At 43.2% G+C, this 18563-nt stretch overlaps 2 protein-coding genes across 2 annotated transcripts in view; both read left to right on the top strand.

Annotated features, from left to right (window-relative positions):
* Nucleotides 1-6251: 6251 nt before the first annotated feature.
* Nucleotides 6252-7085, top strand: LOC138961028 (histone 24-like). Its single transcript, XM_070332630.1, has one exon. It carries the CDS (start codon nt 6272-6274, stop codon nt 6848-6850), a length of 579 nt encoding a protein of 192 aa, XP_070188731.1. The 5' UTR covers nt 6252-6271; the 3' UTR covers nt 6851-7085.
* Nucleotides 7086-9330: 2245 nt separating this feature from the next.
* The window catches only part of LOC138963048 (activating signal cointegrator 1 complex subunit 3-like), a gene marked incomplete in the record, with an annotated part of 184999 nt that continues 175766 nt past the window's right edge, over nt 9331-18563 (top strand). Inside the window, 5 exon segments of the mRNA XM_070335040.1 lie at nt 9331-9391; nt 13273-13556; nt 14495-14685; nt 15666-15944; nt 17602-17718. Coding sequence (XP_070191141.1) covers nt 13307-13556; nt 14495-14685; nt 15666-15944; nt 17602-17718 — 837 coding nt within the window.

Consider the following 18563-nt stretch of genomic DNA (forward strand, 5'->3'; position numbering starts at 1 on the left):
TATACCTTCTTCATTAGGACTTTCTTCGTCGATTACTTTTTGTTAACGAGAATAATATCACGCCGTTAACATGACCACAGCCGAACCCGAAAGTCAACTGTTTTAAGTATTGTAAACTTAAGACTGCACAATTTCAAACCCCGAACGAGGCTACTTGCAGTTAAAGACTTGCGCCAAGGATTGAAATACTGTGAACAAGAATGATGTCAAGACATAGAAGCTGAAACCAAAGTCTACAGTTTCAGGGAACATTAGATTTAAAAGTAAGAGTCGACCACGCCCAAAAGTGTATTCTGCGCGGAGAACAGATCAGAGATCCAGTTGCTAAAAGTAAAATACTTTGAAAACACTGAAGAACGTAGGTAAGCGCAGGGGCGCATCACATCATTTTTAAGGGGGGGGGTTCCACATTTCTTTTAGGGACAGATCGACGACGCGAAGCGTTTGGTTGGGGGCGCGAAGGGCCCGAACAAAAGTTGATCATAACAATGAAAACGGCGCAATCAGGTGCACACTCACACAAAAAAGGACCCAAACATCGTCCAAAACCGTCACTTAAAAAAAAAAAGACGGCACTTAGGGGGACCCGGGTGAATGCCCCCCCGGGAAATGTTGATGACAACAACGAAAATGGGGCAAACTGGTTCAATCTAACCTATCATTTTGTCTCTATTGTATTAACTATTTTTTTATATCTTGTTCTTCTTTTTTTTCTTTTTTCCATTTTTTATTTAAGCTTGGGAGGCGAGTTTCCGGACGCCCCTGCATTTGATGAAACCGCCCCTGAAACCCTCCCTGGATCCGCCGCTTAAGACCTTTAGATCTTACATGAACACAAATATGCCGTGAGCGGCAGGCAGTAAAAAGATTAAACAAAAAAATGAAAAGAGCATAATAGAATGTCACTTTAATACCTGTGTCTAATGTTATCTACAATTCAACATCCAGGTCCACATAGTCGTCTTTGAAAACACCTGCCGATGTGCTTTCTTTTCATCCAGTTTATCTACAATTCATCATTCAGAAACATTTAGTCGTCATGGAAACACCTGCCCATGTGTTTTGATTTCATTCCATAATAATATAGTGTTAGACTGAAGAAAACATTTGTGCACGCTGTTTATCTATTCAGCTCCATCGTTTCTGACGTTGCCTGCAAAACACGTATGAAAATAACCTGATGGAGTTCTGTGTGTGTGTGTGTGTGTGTGCGGCGTTCGTGCGTGTGCATGTGTGTCAGTGTGTGTGCGGCGTGCGTCAGTGCGTGTGTGCCAGTGTGCGTGTGTGTGCGCGTGCGTGTGTGTGTGTGTGTGTGTGTCTGTGTGTGTGTGTTCACCTAACCGCTTGGGTATTTCACTTGTAAAAAGCATGAGAGCACACCCCACCGAACTCGTATCACGAGCTATGTATACATAACAACGCGAGGCGCACTCTCCCAGTACAGCCTGGTTTATTAACCCACAACTCCGGATCCACACCTGCCTGGCAGTGACACACATACCGTACACACACTGACACACACACACACACACGCACGCGAACACACTCAGACATGCACGCACGCACGCACACACACACGGCGCACGCACACAAACACACAGACATGGAACCAAAAGACAAACAGAGACACAAACAGACGCACACACACACGCACGCATTCACACACATGTACGTACGCACACACACGCACGCACACAAACACAAACACACATGCGACCAAAAGACAAACACAGACCACACCGCACACGCACGGCACACTCACACGGCGGCACGCGCACACTCACTCAGACACACACATACACACACACACTGTGACACACACACACACACACACACACGTGCACATCACGGTGTGTGTGTGTGTGTGTGTGTGTGTGTGTGCCACGGTGTGTGTGTGTGTTGATATAAGTCGTAAACAGAACAGAATAGGTCACACATAAGTTGACAGATTAGGTTAGGACATGGACACGCAACTTGCCAACTAGTGCATGACTTTTCATTCTTCAGTGATCTGTCAACGCAAAAGCGTAATGAGAAACAACTTCCACGTAGACGGGCGGCATCCTGACCTCAGGTCAAAATGAGTTCGGCTCATCAGTTCTCTCCCTGACAGGATGCCTTGAGTTTCCTGGCAAGGAAACCGATTTTTTTTGTTTTTTTTTTGTTTTTTGTTTTTTGTAATGTATTATTGATATAAGCAGATTCGCGATCGTCGATAATGATTTTTCATGGTGTTTTGTAATTTTTAAATTACAAAGGAATTGATATGTAAGACAGTTTCAAGCGAGCTATTTTTCGCGGCTGTATTTACTGTGCAAACAACTCTAAATATGGCAAAAGTGTCACGTGATAATCAACCGTTTGGTTTCGGCGCTCACTGGAGCAGACGATTTTTTCTGTAACCAGTTGACAGTGATGAAACCATATATTACGGTCTCCTTCCGGCAGCAGTCCCAAAATTTCGACTTGTTTTGACCTTAGAACGATGTCTTTATCATAACTGTGAAGACATGAACAGAACAGAGATCACTGTCGAAGTCGGCCAATCTGCAATCATTTTCGTCTCGCGAACACTGATCTCAAATTTAGATCATCAGTGCTCGCGAAAAACATATGGGAGATAACTCTGTATTCTTATTTTGATACTGAGATTCGCGTGGGACTTTAGCGTCCGGTCAGAGAGATAACTGGCGATAGCCGTTGAGCGATGACTGATCAGAATGGTAGACGGGCAGATAGTATAAGCTCGCGACAACGATTACATCACTTTCTCGAGCTAGTACTCTTGATAATAGCATCTGCAAAAGTAGCCAATCCAAGTTATAACAAGTCGCGTAAGGCGAAATTACTACATTTAGTCAAGCTGTGGAACTCACAGAATGAAACTGAACGCACTTGTGCAAAACGGAGTGAAACTGACGAGCGGTAGTGGTTTCGCTGTGCTGCATAGCACGCTTTTCTGTACCTCTCTTCGTTTTAACTGTCTGAGCGCGTTTTTAATCCAAACATATCATATCTATATGTTTTTGGAATCAGGAACCGACAAGGAATAAGATGAAAGTGTTTTTAAATCGATTTCGAAAATTTAATTTTGATCATAATTTTTATATTTTTAATTTTCAGAGCTTGTTTTTAATCCAAATATAGCATATTTATATGTTTTTGGAATCACAAATTGATGAAGAATAACATGAACGTAAATTTGGATCGTTTTATAAAAAAACCATTTTAATTACAATTTTCAGATTTTTAATGACCAAAGTCATCAATTAATTTTTAAGCCACCAAGCTGAAATGCAATACCAAAGTCCGGCCTTTGTCGAAGATTGCTTTACAAAAATTTCAATCAATTTGATTGAAAAATGAGGGTGTGACAGTGCCGCCTCAACTTTTACAAAAAGCCGGATATGACGTCATCAAAAGTATTTATCGAAAAAAAGAAAAATATATCCGGGGATATCATTCCCAGGAACTCTCATGTAAAATTTCATAAAGATCGGTCCAGTAGTTTGGTCTGAATCGCTCTACACACACACACGCACACTCGGACAGACACACAGACACACAGACACACACACACACACACACACACACACACACACACACACCATGACCCTCGTCTCGATTCCCCCTCTATGTTAAAACATTTAGTCAAAACTTGACTAAATGTAAAAAAACAAAAACAAGAATGCATGGTAGGTTATCAGTGGAACGTTTGATAGGTTATTGGAACGTTTGATAGGTTATTGGAACGTTTAATAGGTTATTGGAACGTTTGATAGGTTATTGGAACGTTTGATAGGTTATTGGAACGTTTGATTATAGACACAACATAACAAAACGTTACATTAACTAGTACGTCGACCCAGTGGTCCTCGAAGTAGACCGAGAGACAAATAATGAACTTATCTCGAAATCGTGGATACAACTCGCTTGCAAGATGCCGGTCAGTGTAACACGACATTTTTTTCTCCACGAAAAATTTACTCCGGAGTAAAAATTTCGTACGAAATTCTTACTCCAAGTACCACTTTCGTACGAGAAATGAACTCCCCAAGGCACGAAACAATTACTCCCTCCACGAAATTTTTACTCCATATTCAAGTTTTTTTTAATTCCAGGAAAAATCTCGTAATCGAAAATGGGATGCGGGCGAAGGGATTTCGCGCAAACGAATGTCGCGCTACCCTCCCTCCACCCCTTCCACCACCAAGCATAACAGGGGACAAGGGAGTCAGTCAACATTTCGTACACCTGGCATGGGAAGTTAAACTGATTGCTCGTGTTAGGGTGAAGTAATTTATTCGTTATTTATTTGTCAGGGGAGTAACATTTGTGTACGAAATGTTTACTCGGAACTCACCTGTCATGGGGAGTAATTTTCTTGTGTAATGGGGGAATACTTTTTTTCGTAAAGGGAGTAACATTTCCGTACGAAATTTTTACTTCGGAGTAAAAATCTCGTGGGAGTAATTTTCTCGTGTTACACCGACGAGGTAATGATCAATGCTATTTTTTCTTGCACAGAATTCAACTTCTCTTGAGTGTCCAACAAAATAAAATTATTATTTCGGGTCCGGCGTACGTGTTACCGCAACCATACACATTGACTACACTGAACGAGTGACGTGTTTGGCTCATCCGTCCCAAACTGAACAGCCCTCCTGGCTACCACAACACACACAGTGACCTACTACATTTCGTCCGACGAGGTCAATTTCCAAACTCCTGATTTTATTAAAGCAAACACATCCAATCAATTCGTTTGCCTATTTTAATATATAAAAGTGGATTTCCTGTATTTATAATAGCTGTAAGTGTGATACGGGTTGCCCTAAGCACATTTACAGAAAAAAATGTGACAGCTTCAGCCGTGGCCACGGTGCTGGTTTTGGTCCGTTACCCACCGCGGCGTTCCCCTCTGCCCATCAATATATATCCCACCATTTCTTTCTTTGTGGCATAGTTATGGTTTGTCAATGTACGTGTAGATGTCATTATTAAGTTTGAATCTTGAAGGGTCCGGTGAAATATTTCATGAATGCCTAGAGAGAAACTGATTTGAAAGCAAATAATCCTTCCACCAACGTGGCAGCAATGTTGACCGCCATTTTGCACTGATTCCACCACATAAATATTTGTGCAATTTTGCCCTTTCATACGTATTCCTGAAAGATAATTTAGTTTTAATGCAAGCGAACCACCATCTTATATCTGAGGGCACATGTTTCGAAGTATAGATTATACATTTGTTGTACAAGATGACAGGAATTGTTCACGCAGTTATCCCAACACACTATTTAGTCAAATCCCGCCGACCCAAAACAAACCTTCTACACAAGATCACGTCTTTTCCATGCCCCAAAAAACAAGTTATCTAGAAGGTATACAATTTTCTTAACGTGTTTTGTTATTTAACGATTCTAAAAATGTTCGGTGATACTTGCATACAAGCGAAACTATTTTGCATTCCTGGATCCACAAAGAGCCGCCATTGGAGGGAAAATGGACAGTGGCGAGAGAAAAGCAGCATAATTTCGATCGTTGCAAAACAGCCTTTTCTTGCCACAAATACTTGTACAATTCATAAATTCGAAAGAAACGTATTCATAGAAATACTACGGTTAATTTTTGGTGCAAGATTCCCATGTAAAGCGAAGAAAATGGAAATTGAAAATATAGTAGGTATAAAGAGGAAATGGGCTCAATTCCTCTGAGGATGAGATTTGTGTTTTAGTCAGGTCAGAAAACTGATCATACTGACTGCAAATTACGTGATAAAAGGAACAAATTTATATCAGTGGGAAGAATAAACGTAATCTTAATTAATGAAAATTAATATTTATCATTAACCTACTGATTTTGTGTATTTTGGAACGATTTTGTGTCATGAAGTTGTTTCTAAGGGTTGAACGTTGAGAGGTTTTCTGCTGATTTCTTTGCGCAGAGAGCGTATTCAGACTCGCAAAATATACCAACTTAAAGGTTATCTTTGGCTGATTCTGTACATATGCAATGTTGACATAATTTTTTGCTCCGGTGAGTAACGCCAACAAGAAAACAAGTGTCAACAAACACAAAATCGGCTCGAGGAGGCCGCGCGAGGGCTGAATCGGCTGCGGCTGTGTGCCGCTTTCAATGCAGCCCGCGCGCGGTCTATAAATAGGAGCGAAAATGCGATTTTGGGATCATTCGCTCAGCTCGCTCTCGCTAGCCAACACACCCCTTCGCATTTCTTCGTTCGCTTCGCCGCTACTTCTCAATCATCATCATGTCTGATGTCGCCGCTCCCGCCCCGGCCAAGAGCCCCGCAAAGAAGGCCGCCAAGGCCAGAAAGCCCGCAAAACCCGCAGACCACCCTAAGTACATCGCCATGATCGCTGCCGCCGTCGGCGCCCTGAAGGAGCGAAGTGGTTCCTCTCGCCAGGCCATCCTCAAGTACATCATGGCCAACTACAAGGTCGGCAACGAGGTGACCAAGATCAACGCCCGTGTCAAGACCGGCCTGAAGGCTGGCGTCAAGGCTGGCACACTCAAGCAGGCCAAGGGAACCGGTGCCGCTGGATCCTTCCGTCTGGGGGACAAGAAGGTCGCCGACAAGAAGCCCGCTAAGGCAAAGAAGCCTAAGGCTGTCAAGAAGCCCGCTGCCAAGAAGGCTGCCAAATCTCCCGCCAAGAAGGCTGCCAAGCCCAAGAAGGTCAAGACTCCCAAGAAGGTGGCTGCTGCCAAACCCAAGAAGGCAAAGTCTCCTGCCAAGAAGACTGCCAAGTCTCCTGCCAAGAAGGCCGCCAAGCCCAAGAAGGCGAAGACCCCCAAGAAGGCCGCTGCCAAGAAGCCTGCAAAGAAGTAAATGGGGTTTTGCTGGAAGTCTGCTTGTCGACACTGCACCTGCACTTGGTCCTATTCTTAGGACCACCCTCATTTTCACAAGAGAGATGAAAATCTCGTTGCCAATGGTGTTACATGTATGTTTTTGTTGGTGTCTGTGTGTGTGTCCAAGCTCACTCGGTCGAAGGGATTTCCATTTCTATGTAATTCCTCCTGTCTGTTAGAAAAGGCAGGCGTCGCTTGCATAGTGCTTAGACATTCATGTAGCAAGAAAGAAGGTACCACTACGTTGAGCTCTTTTAGCAAAGATTGTTTTTCTCCTTTTTTCCCTACTTTTTTCCGTTTCAATCGCACCAATATTTTTTTTATTAAAACAAAGTTAGGGTAACACCTAGAACTATGCCCCTCAATGTCTGGCTTTGTTGTCGGGGCGCTTTTAACACAGTAATTCATCATCAGCTATCTTTGGTAAAGTAACTTCACACATCCCTCCCTATCGCAGATCGTATGTAGTGTCATTTCCGTTGGGAGCTTGGTGACCCACGAAGTAATGAAATCGATAAAAACAAAAACAATGTAAAATAAATTCTTTTAATAAATTAATTTATTCACTAAAAAAGAAAAATCAATTAATCAATTAACACAACTAAGCCTGTTTGAAGAACAAGGCTGAACCCGACTGTTCATCGCAGTAGCACTACTCTGGAACTCCCAATTTAAGTCTCCCTCCCTTTTAAGACCCTGTTTTCACAGATTGTTTGTTAATAACCTCTGTAATTTTATCCCCGTTTTAAGACTCCCTCCTATTAATTCAAGACCTCCCAAAATCTGAGTCTTAAATATGAGGGAGTCTTTATTTAAGACCAGATTTTGGAGGTCTTAAAAGGGGGGTTCCACTGTAAGCGCTCCGCCTTGTCCTCTTTTAGGCTGGGACTTAGTTTGCTGAGAACAGGTCCGATGGCGTCGACAAACTGTTTGCAGAACTTCTGGTATTTGTCGGGATCGGCCAGGTAGGAACAGAGCCTGCTGGCCATGGCTGTCGCCACACTCTCGTTGTGGAACTCACTCGTTCCTCCACCACGACCACTGAACACACTGTAGAGGGGGGTGGGGGGGGGGGGGGAGGTTGCATGAATGAAACATTCGGATTCCACCACGAAGAATTGCTGCCTGTATTTTAAAACCTCAGAGGAAGCGAAAAATGATAGCAGGAAAAACTGAACATATTTCATGATTATTTTGGGACAGGCGAGTGCCAAGACATTTTTTTTCTGATTTTAAAAATTCTCAGGGTTCATCGACTCTGGACATTTTGTGTGGTGGTGGTGGTGGTGGTGTGTGTGTGTCGGTGTCTGGATCTGGATCTGGTAATGGTACGTTGCAGGAGCCAGTATTGGCTATCGTCGCAAGGGAAACTGGGAGAGCGCCTATTAGAGAGACACCTCTATAATTGGGCATTGTGATGTAAGGCTTTGCCACACTCTGAGTAATGTCAGTAAAACAGAGATTTCGGAATCCTCTCTCCCTCTGTCACACACACACACACACACACACGGCACACACACACACATTCGCACACCGTGACACACACACACACACCCATACACACACACACACACACTGACACACTCGCACACACACACACACACACACACTGGCACACACACACACACACATACACACACACACACACACTCAGAGAGAGAGAGAGAGAGAGAGAGAGAGAGGGACAAGCAGTTGAAGCACGCACGCACGGTACGCTCCGGTGTAACACGAGAAAATTACTCCCACGAGATTTTTACTCTGGAGTAAACATTTCGTACGAAAAAAGCACTCCCCCATTTCACTAGAAAATTACTCCCCAAGACAGGTGAGTTCCGAGTAAACATTTTGTACAAAAATGTTACTCCCCTGACGAATAAATAACGAATAAATTACTTCACCCTAACACAAGCAATTTAACCTTCCCATGCCAGGTGTACGAAATTTTTACTCCCTTGTCCCCTGTTAGTCTTGGTGGTGGAAGGGGTGGAAGGAGGGTAGCGCGCCATTCGTGTGCGCGAGATCACTTATTGGCATTATCCCTTCGCCCGCATCCCATTTTTGCGTACGAGATTTTTCCTAGAAGTAAAAAAAAATGGGGAGTAAAAATTTCGTGGAGGGAGTAATTTTTTCGTGCCTTGGGGAGTTCTTTTCTCGTACGAAAAGTGTACTCGGAGTAAGAATTTCGTACGAAATATTTACTCCGGAGTAAATTTTTCGTGGAGTAAAAATTTGGTGTTACACCGGCCAACACAGTTCAGTGATCACTGTATCGCACGCCCCACCTTCATTGCAAATGTGCAATTCGTTGGTAGCACAGGCAAACTGACCGACAGACAGGCAGACCGACAAAATACAGGTATTTCATCATACACACCAAAGAAAATATTCTAAATGTTCGCTTCGATTCATATCCGAATGTGCTTTTTTTACACAATTTCCTCTAAGGGAAGTGACTCTATTTTCATTTCTTTCGGTTTGTGCAATCGTTGTTGAAACCTGGATTACGTATTTTCGAAGTGTGAGTATGCTGATTGTGTAAAAAGCTTAGTATTTGAAGATGTTGTTCAAATTCAGCCAGCCATTTATTTTTATGCAGATTGCTGGCACAGAAGGACACGTGTTAAGTGACATTGTCGTGAAACCGAAAGTTCGATATGGACGATCAGTCACGCACAGATTTTGTTTTCGTCTGGTACTGGTAGGGGGGCTATACCTCCTGGGTAGAATGCACCACTTCAAGACAGTCCTCAGTTAAAATCGGTAAAGTTAGATACCGCGAGAAAATACACTAATTTGTCTGAAATTGCTGTTGCCATTTGCGTGGTTTGTTTTAAATTGTGTGTAGCCTATATATATGTAATGTATCATTGTCGTCGGCGGACCAATATTTTCGTGCTAATCCTTGTATTCCCTGCGAGTTGTATTTTTGTCGATTTCCTGGTTACAACTCGCTATTGCTGCGGCCCGTTGTTGCCGCGGCCCGTTATTGCCGCGGCAAAGTGCCGCGGCCCGTTGTTGCCGCGGCCCGTTATTGCTGCAACTCGCTATTGCCGCAACCCGCTAGAAAGATCCCCTGATTCCGTGTTTTTTTAAAACAATTTTGCGCCAGTCAGATATGCCATCAAACAACAGAGTTGGTAACTCTGCCGTGTGCTGACAAAACCGAGTAAGTCCATTTTTTTCAAAAATGATATTTTTCGTTCATCAAAAATAACAAATCAATGCGCATCTTTTGTGTTCATTTCTACTTTTTAGAGTGCTTAGATAAGCAGATATGAACAAGTAAGTCCACAACCAAAACTAAAGTTTAAAACACACAAATGACGTCATTTAAGTTTGAAACAAGCAAATGACGTAATTCGATACGGCGAGACATTATGACGTCACCTTATGATGTTTTATTTCAAACATTTTTCTTCTGTATATGATTCTCCTGACAATCCTTGTCTCCCTCTCTCCCTCCCTCCCTCCCTCCCTCTCTCCCTCTCTCTCTCTCTCTCTTTCCCTCCCTCCATCTCTTTCTATCCCTCCCTACCTCTCTCGCGATCTCTCTTCCTCCCTCTCTCTATTTCCCTTCCTCCATCATTTTCTCTATCCCTCCTTCCCTTTCGCTCTCTCCTCCCCCCTCTCTTCCGTCATCCTTCTCTCTCTCCCTCCCTTCCTCCCTACCTCTCTCTCTATATATATATGATCTCACTACTTCCCTGCCTCCTTTTCTCCCTCCCTCCCTACCGCCAACAATCGACTTTTCTCTACCTCCCTCCTTCACTCTCACTCCCTCCCCTCTGTCCCTCCATCCCACTCTCTTTCTTGCCCTCCCTCTCCCTCTCTCTCTCTCCCTCCCACTCTCTCTCCCTCCCACTCTCTTCCTCCCACCCTATCTCCCTCCCCCTCTCTTACTCCCTCCCTCCTCTCTCTCTACCTCCATCCCACTATCTTTTTCCCTCCATCTCTCCCCTCTCTTCTCTCTCTCCCTCCCTCCATCCCTCCCACACTTCCTCTCCCCCTCTCTCTTCTTCCCTCCCTCCCTCCATCCCATCTCTACTCACGCATTAGTGAATTCTGGTATAAACTGCCTGACTGGTAAGCAAGACAGCTACGCTCACCTAACTTTAGGACAATTTAAGGTCCCCAGTTTAATACTGTGTCTGCATCTGCCTTAGATATTCCAATTTTGACATAGTTCTAGAATAACAACAACGGGCCGCCGCGCCTGCCTCCAATGCACAGGATTGCGAGTTCAAATCCCCGCGGACGTGGCGAAAACTTCCGCTGGGGGTCGTCCTTTCTCCTTGCGTAAGAGATTTTCTCGTCAATAAAAATTAATGTACATAATGGAAACAAAAAATTAAACAAAAATTAAAAAAACAAAAAGGGCCGCGGCAACAACGGGCCGCGGCAATAGCGGGTTGACCCCGATTTCCTCCCTTTTCAAAAACATATAAAGACACAATTGACGGGGTTGAAGCCTTCAATGCGTTGCTAGATATCCTTTGAAAGCAAAAGAGATTGGTGCCTGAATGAACAAACATTAGAACTTTCCAACAAACTTACAAAGTCTAACAATTAATGCAGCATTCTTATAAATTCACTGACACAACGTTTTCACTGGATCAGTCAAACCTGTGTATCATGACCACGCACAGGCCGACCAAAAGTGATCGATATTGACAGGTGGTAGCATGACACTGACACAACGTTTTCACTGGTTCAGTCAAACCTGTGTATCACGACCACGCACAGGCCGACCAAAATTCACGGACACAACGTTTTCACTGGTTCAGTCAAACCTGTGTATCACGACCACGCACAGGCCGACCAAAAGTGATCGATATTGACAGGTGGTAGCAATGGAAAGGTGAATTACACAGCAACAATCTCGTCAGGGATCATTTTGGGTGGTCTTTCGTTAGCAGGTGGTTGTTATTAAGGCACAAAAAAAAAAAATTGTCTGTTTCTGGTCACCCGACCGACCCTAAATTTCGGCGCCGACCCTAAACTTTTTTTTTTCCAAACTCAAAATTTTTTTTTTTGTGGTGGTGGTAAAGGACAGGGTGAGAAAATGAACAACAAAAACGTGTGAAAACGAAAGTCCGCTGACAATTTGTAAATGTGTTGAGTGTCTTGTCTCTATGTATAGTGAATCCAGTCTCTTTGCGCGATTTTTAAAGTTAGTTTTATTGGTCTACATTTGGGGTAAAAAAAAAAAAAATTAAAAAAAAAATCCCTACCTACCGACCCTATTTTTTTTAGCCATGTTACCAGAAACAGAATTTTTTTTGCCTAAGAGATGGTTGTCAGGACAGGTTTGACTGTGTAACAGTCCAAACCTTTTATTTGACGCTGACAATGCCACTCTGGAAACATGCTAGACCAACGAAAACAGAGTAGCATGATACCCTGACAGGCACGGAAATAGGTCCCCCCAGTGTAACTGTTATTGTTAAGACAGAGATGGCGCTAGTATTTTTTCAAACCTGTACGCAAACTTTTATGATGCAAACAGTCCAGACAAAAACGGTAGGCTGGTCATTGGAACCAGTAAGAGTCCAACTAAGAGTGCTTGTTTTTTGTTTTACCAGCGAAAAAACCCGGTAGTTCTAAAAATATACGGGTAGGCCATACACCGGCAGCCAATTTTGTTCCGGTATTTTCTCTTTTCAACCAGTAAAATACCGGTAATTACCGGTTAACGCCAATACTGTAAGACCAACATTAGATGGTCAATCAATCAATCAATATGAGGCTTATATCGTGCGTATTCCGTAGGTACAGTTCTAAGCGCAGGGATTTTAAAAAAAAAAAATTAAAATTTTTATTTTATGCAATTTATATCGCGCACATATTCAAGGCGCAGGGATTTATTTATGCCGTGTGAGATGGAATTATTTTACACAATACATCACGCATTCACATCGGCCACCAGATCGCAGCCATTTCGGCACATATCCTACTTTTCACGGTCTATTATTCCAAGTCACACGGGTATTTTGGTGGACATTTTTATCTATGCCTATACAATTTTGCCAGGAAAGACCCTTTTGTCAATCATGGGATCTTTAACGTGCACACCCCAATGTAGTGTACATGAAGGGACCTCGGTTTTTCGTCTCATCCGAAAGACTAGCACTTGAACCCACCACCTAGGTTAGAAAAGGGGGGAGAAAATTGCTAACGCCCTGACCCAGGGTCGAACTCGCAACCTCTCGCTTCCGAGCGCAAGTGCGTTACCACTCGGCCACCCAGTCCTGTTGAAGAAAGAAAGAACAACCTATTTAATTTGATTTGATTTGATTTGATTTTGAAGAATACCATTGGATGGAAACAATTGATACACTCATAAGATCGCAGCAGTAGGCTGAGTAGCAAATCTCACCAGGTCTCTTCCTTTTGTTTCAGGTTCAAGATGGAGTAAAACAGTCAGCGTTGAGAAATGTGGACGTACCCAAGATTGACCGGTGCTCTGCGAGCGTTTGGTAACGTTTCCGCAGGAGACGGCGCCACTGAGGATGCCAGACATGGGAAAGATTTGGCCGAACGCAAAACTCTTGCGCTTCAGGAACAAAGCAAGACGTGCGTGTCGTGGTCCAAAATCAAAGACTTGGTGCGACAGAATGCTAAAGCAGGAAAGCCAGATGTTGATGAGGCACTGAAGCAGCTGACAGCTTCTGCCAAAGCTATTGGTAGGTAAAATGATTACAGTGGAACCTTGTGTTTCAAACCTCAACAAATCTGAGAAATGCAGGTCTTAAAAAGGAGGGAGTCTTAAAATAGGGGTAACGTTACAGTTGTTAGGAACAGAAAATCTGAGAAAACAAGGTCTTAAAAAAAGGGAGTCTTAACTAAGGGGGGGCTTAAGACAGGGGTTCCACTGTATCTGAATAAGAATAATTGTTTTCAATTTCATTATCTATTTGTATTGTTAGTGTAGTTGATTTGTTCCAAAATGATCATTAAATTTTACTTTTTCTTTTTGTCTGAAAAAAGAATCGTCTGCATATTTTAGACAATCATAATATCTTAAGCTGGTTGTGGATTGAGAACTGACGAGTCGGTTATGAAGTCCCCAGGCTTAAGAACCCCCACTTGCATCTAGGCGTACAAAAAAAAATATTTTGTGTTTTCATAACAACAACAAGACGTTCATGAAGATGTGTTTTGAAGTTAAATCCAAAGCCCTGTGTTCTTTATTTTGTACAGTATTATGTTTATGGGGAGCATTATTTTTTTTTTGGGGGGGGGGGGGGGACCTCTATTTGGAGAGCTAGTTGTGAGTGCCGGTTCTTGATCCTGAGGGCTCAGTAACCAATTCATCAGTTCCTCTGCCAGTCCGTATTAAATTATTAAATATGACATGTAAAATATTTTATCCAAAACAGTTATTAATTCAACTTTTATTGTTCCCTGAAAGCGGCATAAGGCTGCCTATATGGCAGGGTAAAAATTGCCTTACATGACTGTAAAAACCCACGTAAAACCCACTTGTGCAAAAACATGAGTGTACATGGGAGTTTCAACCCATGAACGCAGAAGAAGGAGAAGAACTTTTATTATGTTAAGGACAGTTTATGAATTTTAACATGAAATATGAAACAGACTTACACATATTTTTATTTTGCAGCTGGAGTTGAGTCATCGGCAGAGACAGTGGAAAGTGCAGCAGCGTACCTGTTTGACATCTTCCGATCTACGCAGTGCGTGGGCCAGTCTGAGGCCCGCAACCTGCGCAACACCTTTGGTCCGTACCCAGCCACGCATGCCACCAAGGCTTGTCAGACGGTCAACAAGATCGTGTCTTGGCTGCCAGAAAAGGTGAGAAATAGAATCCCCAAGCTTTCTTTGCACAGTGGTGCCTGTGATGTAAAGCCCCTCTGATGAACGACACCTCCTTTGAAAGAACGCCTTGCGAACGCCAAGAAGAAGAAGAAGAAGAAAGAACACCTGTAGTTCCTTTATCTAATTATTTCTACTCAAAATCAATTACAGGCCACCTGCAGTCTGGGAACTCTTTTTGGTCTGAAATGTGTCCTTTCATCACAGGTACCACTGTATGCAAAGGGTGCATTACTTTTGAGTTGTCGTCTGTCATATGAGCGTTGATGCGTTGAGCTGTCGTTATGCGCCATACATGGCCCAGCTCATCCGGCTTCAGCGTGTTTTTATATCGGAGTGATCCTTCTCCTAGACTGGTGGCTTTCCAGGGCTGTCGAGTCCAGTCTACCCGGCTATTTGGCCATAGCTGGCTGGTTTGTTTATCTGAGGTGACCTTCCCCAGGGCTAGAACTTAAAATGCGGCTCTTGTTCGCATGATGCTCCCGTCATTGGACACCTGGGGTATTTCTTGAGTGCCACCTGTTACCCCGCCCCATCCTGTTGGAAGCACCGCCAGTTGGTCCGCGACTGCTTATTCGTCCTGGCAAGCCTGGCTTATTTCGCAGCTAACCTCCATATCTGAAGGCCATCACACTATCCGCCACCTGTGAACGCGCCTGGTTGGGGGTGGTCTCCCCTACTGTCCCAGGTTACTTTTGAGTGATGGAAACTTGTTGCTGCATTTCTTTCCAAGGCGGAACTAAGAAATGGTGACATAAAAAGAAAGTATGGACTACAATAATCTCTTTTTTTGTTTGAATATAATATTAATAATTTTTTTCAGCTTAAGTCTTGTTTAAAAAAAAAAGCTCATGAACTGCATGTCTGAACTCGCCCTTACAGAAAAAAAGAACTTTCTGCGAGCAATTTCAGTGCTAAAAGTACACTAAGCAGTAACGCTTTCTCCGTCTGTTACACAGAAGCTAGAAGAACTATCAACCAGTTCAGACCAGCGGGGGGATGGGGACGGAGCAGAAACGCGACAGGAATTCGGCACAGGCATCAAGTTCGTCCCCGTGGAATGGGCCCAAGACGACAATCTCTCCAGCTCCGATTCGGAAGACGAGGTGATCCCAGCAAGGGAAATAACCCTGCGGTACACAGGGGAGACGATCGGTGAGCGTCAGGCTCGCAGGGTGAAGGAGGGCGGTGTGGCCGACGGGAAAGAAGCTGTGGATTCATTCTGGCTGCAGAAACAGGTTTGTCAAATCAATAAATGATGCTTCATGTCCCACACGTACTTTGCCTATTAGGGACTAGAGAATATTATTCGATACCGTGCGGGGAAGGAAAGGCACCAGGCCAAGAAGGTGAAGTGAAGGGTCTAGCTGCCAATAATTAATACTGATGGTTAAAAGACTCTTGTTTAAAGGTTGGACGTAACTTTGGAATGGAGAGGGCCGATAAAGGAGAAGCTTTTTATTATATATGATATATTAAAAGTGATAAAACTCAGGACCACAGGTTTGTCATGAAGACTGTTTGCTTTTGTGAGAGGAAGAACGTTCTGTTGGGAGGGTTTTTGTGAGGAAGTATGTGTGTGTGACAGTGTGTGTGTGTGTGTGTGATGTGTGTGTGCTCATGCATGTGTGTTTGTGTTATATGATATAACAAAATTCATCACTTTGTATTTGAAAGAAGTAATTTTTCTTCTACCTTTATGTTTCTTTCTTGTTAAAGGCAAGGCAAGGCAAAGAATTTATTCAAGAAGCCCCATGGGGGTACATGAAAAAAAATAATAAAAAAGATACAAGAACAATTAAGAAATGCAAACATATACATAAACTCATTCCGATGGGAAGAAAATAGAAATTCCCAGGTTATGACTTAAGTATTCATTTGTACATATCATTGCAGAAAAGTAAAAAGAGCCCCTTGTAAGGGTATTATTATGAAATCAGGCATTTGCAATGTTAAGTCATTTGAACGTTGATTCTTTTTGACTCACATGCGAAGCAAAAGTGAGTCTATGTACTCACCCGGGTCGTCCGTCCGTCCGTCCGGCCGTCCGTCCGTCCGGCCGTCCGTCCGGCCGTCCGGAAAACTTTAACGTTGGATATTTCTTGGACACTATTCAGTCTATCAGTACCAAATTTGGCAAGATGGTGTATGATGACAAGGCCCCAAAAAACATACATAGCATCTTGACCTTGCTTCAAGGTCAAGGTCGCAGGGGCCATAAATGTTGTCTAAAAAACAGCTATTTTTCACATTTTTCCCATTTTCTCTGAAGTTTTTGAGATTGAATACCTCACCTATATATGATATATAGGGCAAAGTAAGCCCCATCTTTTGATACCAGTTTGGTTTACCTTGCTTCAAGGTCAAGGTCACAGGAGCTCTTCAAAGTTGGATTGTATACATATTTTGAAGTGACCTTGACCCTGAACTATGGAAGATAACTGTTTCAAACTTAAAAATTATGTGGGGCACATGTTATGCTTTCATCATGAGACACATTTGGTCACATATGATCAAGGTCAAGGTCACTTTGACCCTTATGAAATGTGACCAAAATAAGGTAGTGAACCACTAAAAGTGACCATATCTCATGGTAGAAAGAGCCAATAAGCACCATTGTACTTCCTATGTCTTGAATTAACAGCTTTGTGTTGCATGACCTTGGATGACCTTGACCTTGGGTCAAGGTCACATGTATTTTGGTAGGAAAAATGTGTAAAGCAGTTCTTAGTGTATGATGTCATTGCTAGGTTTAGGTCAAGCATGTGAGTCGTATGGGCTTTGCCCTTCTTGTTTTCTTTAAAAAAAATCTTATTTCTGTTTCATACTCGGACACTGGGACCAATAATTTATTTTACCGCATTTTTAAAATTTCATGAATATTTTCTGTTGTAGGTGAAGACTCACTTCCCGTCAGAGGACACAGGCCTAGGAATGAACACGGGAGAACTGAGCACACACATCCTCACTGTTTTAACAGCTTCACGCCCTGATGACGAGCTACAGAATGAGGTGAGGATAAGGATAAGATACGAATTCTTATATTCCTGTGAGGTTACCCTCATGGAAATTCGGGCTGCTTTCTCCTTGGGGAAAGCGAACTGCCATACAGTACACGGCACTACCCTTTTTCTCTCTTTCACCTGCATGCGTGTATTCATGATTCCAAGCCCTGAGACTTTCATTGTGAACGTGGGCTCTTTATCGTGCGCATGCATGCACATGGTGTGTTCGGACACCGAGGAGAGTTTTCACAAAGTTGACACTGGGAAATAAATCCCTTGCCGAACGTGGGGATCGAATTAACCCACGCCAATAGCGACAACTGGTTTTGAAGCCAGCGCCGCTACCGACTGAGCTTTTTCCCTGCTGTAGGAAACCGCCAGCCTCGCAATGCATCTCTCTGATTAGGCTTGAGATAGTAGGCCAGACGGGCGCAATAGCTTAGTGGATAAGATGTCGGCCTCACATGCGAAAGGTTGAGTATTCGAATCCTGGCCTCTCCTGGTGGGTTAAGGGTGGAGATTTTTCCAACCTTTCAGGTCAACTTATGTGCAGATCTGCTAGTGCCTTATCCCCCTTTGTGTGTACATGCAAGCACAAGACGAAGTACACATGGAACAAATCTTGTCAGAGTTCGGTGGTTTTTTTTTCTAACAACTGCAAATTTACCTCATTTTAAAAATTCTTGTTGTTATGGAAACTTTATCTTTTCTTTAAAGACCTCCAAAAATCTGAGAAAATAAAATTATGCTCTTTAAAAAAAAACGGCACGGTTGGCCTTGTGGTAAGGCGTCCGCCCCGGGATCGGGAGGTCGTGGGTTCGAACCCCGGGCCGGGTCATACCTAAGACTTTA

This window comes from Littorina saxatilis, linkage group LG3, assembly GCF_037325665.1.
Source record: "Littorina saxatilis isolate snail1 linkage group LG3, US_GU_Lsax_2.0, whole genome shotgun sequence".
Classification (NCBI taxonomy): Eukaryota; Metazoa; Mollusca; class Gastropoda; order Littorinimorpha; family Littorinidae; genus Littorina; species Littorina saxatilis.

Bases quoted from the DNA above. Each gene is read 5' to 3' on its own strand.
- LOC138961028 (XM_070332630.1), top strand. From the start codon at position 6,272: ATGTCTGATGTCGCCGCTCCCGCCCCGGCCAAGAGCCCCGCAAAGAAG.